Source organism: Bidens hawaiensis, unplaced genomic scaffold (genome assembly GCF_021521415.1).
Source record: "Bidens hawaiensis isolate Kalapana, Puna unplaced genomic scaffold, B.hawaiensis_p1.1 tig00037713_1, whole genome shotgun sequence".
Lineage (NCBI taxonomy): Eukaryota > Viridiplantae > Streptophyta > Magnoliopsida > Asterales > Asteraceae > Bidens > Bidens hawaiensis.
Genome location: NW_027505502.1, coordinates 101,148 through 105,691, shown reverse-complemented (window position 1 = coordinate 105,691; position 4,544 = coordinate 101,148). Strand labels below are relative to the sequence as shown.

Below are 4,544 nucleotides of genomic sequence, written 5' to 3'. Positions count from 1 at the left end.
GAGAAATTCAACAAGTTCGTACGCTATCTTGTTGACAATCAACTATACAACTGCGAAGACGGCTTCGACTATGAAACCAACTGAAGATGAGAGCTGATGGAATAAATACTAAAGAGTATAGGGAGATTGTTAGGCCCCGTTTTGTTATTAGTCTTTTGTATTTACTTATATTATAAATGTTATATCTTAGTTAGCTCATTAGTTTATTTCCTTTGTATGTTTGGACCTTAGGCTATGCAATCAAAGCCCATTTGGGCCCAAGTATGGAAATAATGCATGATATGCTCAAACCTATATAAGTTTGTGCATACTCATGCATAACATAACCTTTTGAAATATCTTATCCACATTAACCAACTCTTTCCCTCTCCTACTTTCTCTCTTTCCTCTTGCGTAAATAATAACCAAACAAGATCCAAGATCTCGATTCCTTACTAGTGATTTCCGCCAGTTAGTGTTGACATTGATCCCAGTAAACTAGTTTGTTGTTGTTTGATCCGTCCAAAGGACCTACAGAGCAGATACCAAGGGGGTTGCTAATGTCATTGCAGAAATATGTTGGTTACATAACCTCCTCTTGGAACTCCGTCGCTCACTTTCACGTGTTACTCTCATTTATTGTGACAACGTCAATGCCATATATTTGTCCGGGATCCGTTTCAGCAGCGAACCAAACATGTTGAACTTGATATTTTTATTCTGTTCGCGAACAGGTTCAATGGGGATGTGTTCGCATTCTTCACATGCCCACACGCTACCGAGTTGCAACCATATTTACAAGAGGCTTGCCCCGAGTTCTCTTTGAAAACTTTCGGTCAAGTGCAACATCCAGTCACCTCCCGCTTCAACTTCAGGGGTGTAATAGGAATAAGATAATTATACCGTATAAAATGATTTGCTAAAATATTGAATAGGTTGTTGAGATATTCTTTCCATGGTTACATCCTCATTGTAATTATATATGGTGATTGGAATGAGAAGGAAGGCAAGGATCATACAAATATATCTACAGTAGGCCCACGAGTTAAGCGTGTCGTGCATGATACTTTTTTTTGGCTTCAAAGTCCCAAAGCTTCGTTTTTAGTAAAATTGGCTTTGTTGTTCAAAATGGGGTTGCGGTGCATCTTATTGCCCGTTTTCCTGCCACTTTATTGTAATCATTTTGAGTTTAATGAATCTAATATGTTGGTTAAAAAAATAATACTCGTTTAATTAACCAACTCTAGTTTGATTTGTGTTCTCATAAATTTTCAAGTAATATATAATAGAAAGATCGGACCCCAAAAAATAATTTGAAAAGGGCCACAATGATTGAGTCGCCACTGTTATTTACATAACACCGAAAAAAATCAGTATGTGTTCATCATGTTCAACTGTATACATCTCCGACAGAAATGGAATTAAACATCAAACAATAGTACATCGTGAGTGTAAAGGAATTGGATGTTTCTGCTCATCACATGAAACAAATTACACTTTTAGAAGCATTTTCTTGTGAACTATAGCTGCACCAGATTCCTCATATTCAGGTTTTGAAATCAAAAGCTGATTCATGTAAAAGAAAAAAAAATTAGTCTTAAAATACATCTTAGGTGATGGACATGGGCTTATTACCAACAAATGAGTTGATTTAAATGATATTATCTCAAACATGTAAACCTTTATTGAATTACTCCAAGATTGATCTAAATCTTGAAGTGTAATTTTTATAAGAAATCATTTTTGAAGGTTATCCTCGTCCTCGGATATCTTGGCAGAGTGATGGTTTTAAAACTAGTTAATAGGAATAGATTAGGTGATGTTAAAAGAAAGAATTATATGCTAGTGGGCGAAACTGACGAAGACTATCTTGTTTCCACCCAGAACCCAAACCATTCAACCGATGCAACGGTTTTAATTACCTCTTGGAAGCTACTCAAAGATGCAAGGATTGATCCTCCAATCCAGGAACTATGTTTTCTATGTTCTGGCGCATGCACCTTGACATGCATACCAGGAGGCGAAAGAGCCGCAATTTCCTTTTCCAATCTGGCTGCAAAACCAGGGAGCATGGTTAAGCCGCCGATGAGCACAATGTTTTTGTAAAGCTCCTTCCATAAATTAACATGACATTTCATGATGGAATTGTAGGTAGTCTCATGAATACCAGCAACTTCCGCTCCAATCAGGTCTGGCCGGAAGAGAACCTCTGCACAACCAAATCTCTCTGCTCCAAGTGTGATAACATTTCCATCAGGCAAGGCATACTCAGCGGAACTACTTTTAGCAGTTTCGAGCTCTTGAACATAGTCAAGAGCCACATATGCAAGCTTTTCTTTCATTTCTCGTACAATTTCTCTGTCATCACTGGTGATGAAGTGGTAACCTCTTTCGTTCACGACCTTACTTAGGGAATCTGTAATGTCTGCTCCAGAAAGATCAATACGGAGGATGGATTGGGGATTACAGTAACCTTCAGTTATTGGCACAACCTGTGAAACACCTTCTCCAGAGTCCAACATCACACCTGTTTCTGTTACAGTAGTTATAATAATAATAATTAGGAAAATTGATTTTAAAAAATCCCAACTATGCCTTATGATAGCAGTCTCAACTTAAGGTGTATTTTTTACCAACGATCTACGACTAACGGGGTTAACCACCCGTCAATCTGATGATTGTGTGGCACGCTTAGTTGTCAATAAAAGAATACCATTAAGAAGGAAACCCACCACTGTAGGAAAACCCGTTGAGACCTCAAGTATCCAAAGCCTTATCCATCACCCCATGTCAATGGATTAGAACCCCGATTGCATTAATATTATTATTATGATAACAAAATGTGAGTAATGCATGGATTATACCAAAAGCAATGAAGAAGCTAATTACCAGTTCCCAAATCATGTAACAACAATGAAAGTACGGGGGCGATGGCAAAATGCAAGGCTGGGACATCGAAGCGCTCAAAAAAGATTTCAGCCATCTTCTCTCGGTTTTCCTTAGGATTTAATGCGGCCTCCGTAATAAGTATAGGGTGATCTTCAGGAGCCACGCGAAGCCCATTATCAAAAGTGTAATGCCAGATCTTTTCCATATCGTCCCAATTTTTGACAATACCACGCTCCATTGGATATTCAATAGTTAGCACGCCTCTTTTCGACTGGGCTTCATCTCCGATGTAAGCTTCTATCGAGCCCACGCTTACCATACCACTAACTCGACGTGTCTTACCTACAATACTAGAAAACTCCACCTTAGGATCGTCATCACCAGCAAACCCAGCCTGTTGACATATTAAATCACAGAGTACAATTTACCAACACAAGAATTAAAACCCGAACATAGGAATAGGACGACAATACTGACCTTCATAAACGCACTCCCGTTGTCCAAAACAAGGCTCTGAATATCGTCGTTCATTTTCTGTACCAAACTTCACTCAGAGATTAAACTTCCACAAAACAAATATTCAAAGCTAGATGGAAGTCAATGGTTAAAGAAGTGATGACTAAAGAAAGCAACTTCAGCAGATTGTGGATCTGGGTACCAAAGTCCATGCTTTAGCGACAGAAGGTTGGTTGACAATTTGTTTTCACGCAATAAAATTCTCCTCCACTGTTATATATATATATAATTAGTATTATATATACATAGTTGGGATATGTATATGTACCCGTCACGTTAAGATGGCGTACGAAAATGGATTCAGTTGTTATGGGTTAAGTTCGTTAAGATAATGACCTTGAATTAAAAAATTATTCTGTCAACGCAAAGAACAATAGCAACGATGCGTTGAACTTATAAAAAACTTAACATATTAAAAAGTTTGTAACGGTAACGTCACTGATTTTCCCTGATGCATTGCACAACATATTAGGTTGGTAATGTCACACTCCAAAAATCTTAATTAAACAATGGAAGACTTTGACCGAGTCATTTCGGGTGGTGACACATGCCGTTTTAGCCAATCACAAACAGAGTTACATAAGTTGGACTTTATTCAACAATCAGAGTTTTTACACGTGTCATATTACACGGTTTTATTCAAATACAAGTCCAAAATTTAAAAAGTCAACATTTTTCATTCAAACACACTTGTCATCTTTTCCTGCGCCCTTCACGAAGCTTCCACTATTTCATTTACCTGAAAGACACATTTAAAATATTTTGTCAACGCAAAATTGGTGAGTTCTCAAATTTTAAAACCATATATTTTGAAACCAGTAGTTACCAATATATATAATCCTCATCGAACATTTACGAAGGTAATCCATAATTCAAACTTTAAAAATATTTATTATAACAAGTGTATTAGTCATAAGTTAAGAAATTTGACACATGCAAGGAATCTAAACGTATAACCCGACACATACCAAACTCAAAATATTTTCCCCCCACATTTAACCAGAGCGACGACCGGTCGGCAGGCATCTATCAATATTTCTACGTCACAATACAAGGTTAACGGTTATAACGACCGGGTAGTTGTTTCCTTACCTTCGCGTTCATACTATATTTAAGCAGTTCCTAAGTATTTCACGCCAGTCTGATTTAACCTATTATAT

At 37.4% G+C, this 4,544-nt stretch overlaps 1 protein-coding gene across 1 annotated transcript; it reads right to left on the bottom strand.

Moving 5' to 3' along the window:
• Positions 1–1,024: 1,024 nt before the first annotated feature.
• On the bottom strand, positions 1,025–3,451 carry LOC143613556 (actin-2-like). Its single transcript, XM_077087232.1, has 3 exons — positions 2,869–3,451; positions 1,902–2,506; positions 1,025–1,545 (listed from the first exon to the last, which is right to left on the bottom strand). Exons 1-3 carry the CDS (start codon positions 3,185–3,187, stop codon positions 1,471–1,473), a joined length of 999 nt encoding a protein of 332 aa, XP_076943347.1. The 5' UTR covers positions 3,188–3,451; the 3' UTR covers positions 1,025–1,470.
• Between the last annotated feature and the right edge of the window lie 1,093 nt (positions 3,452–4,544).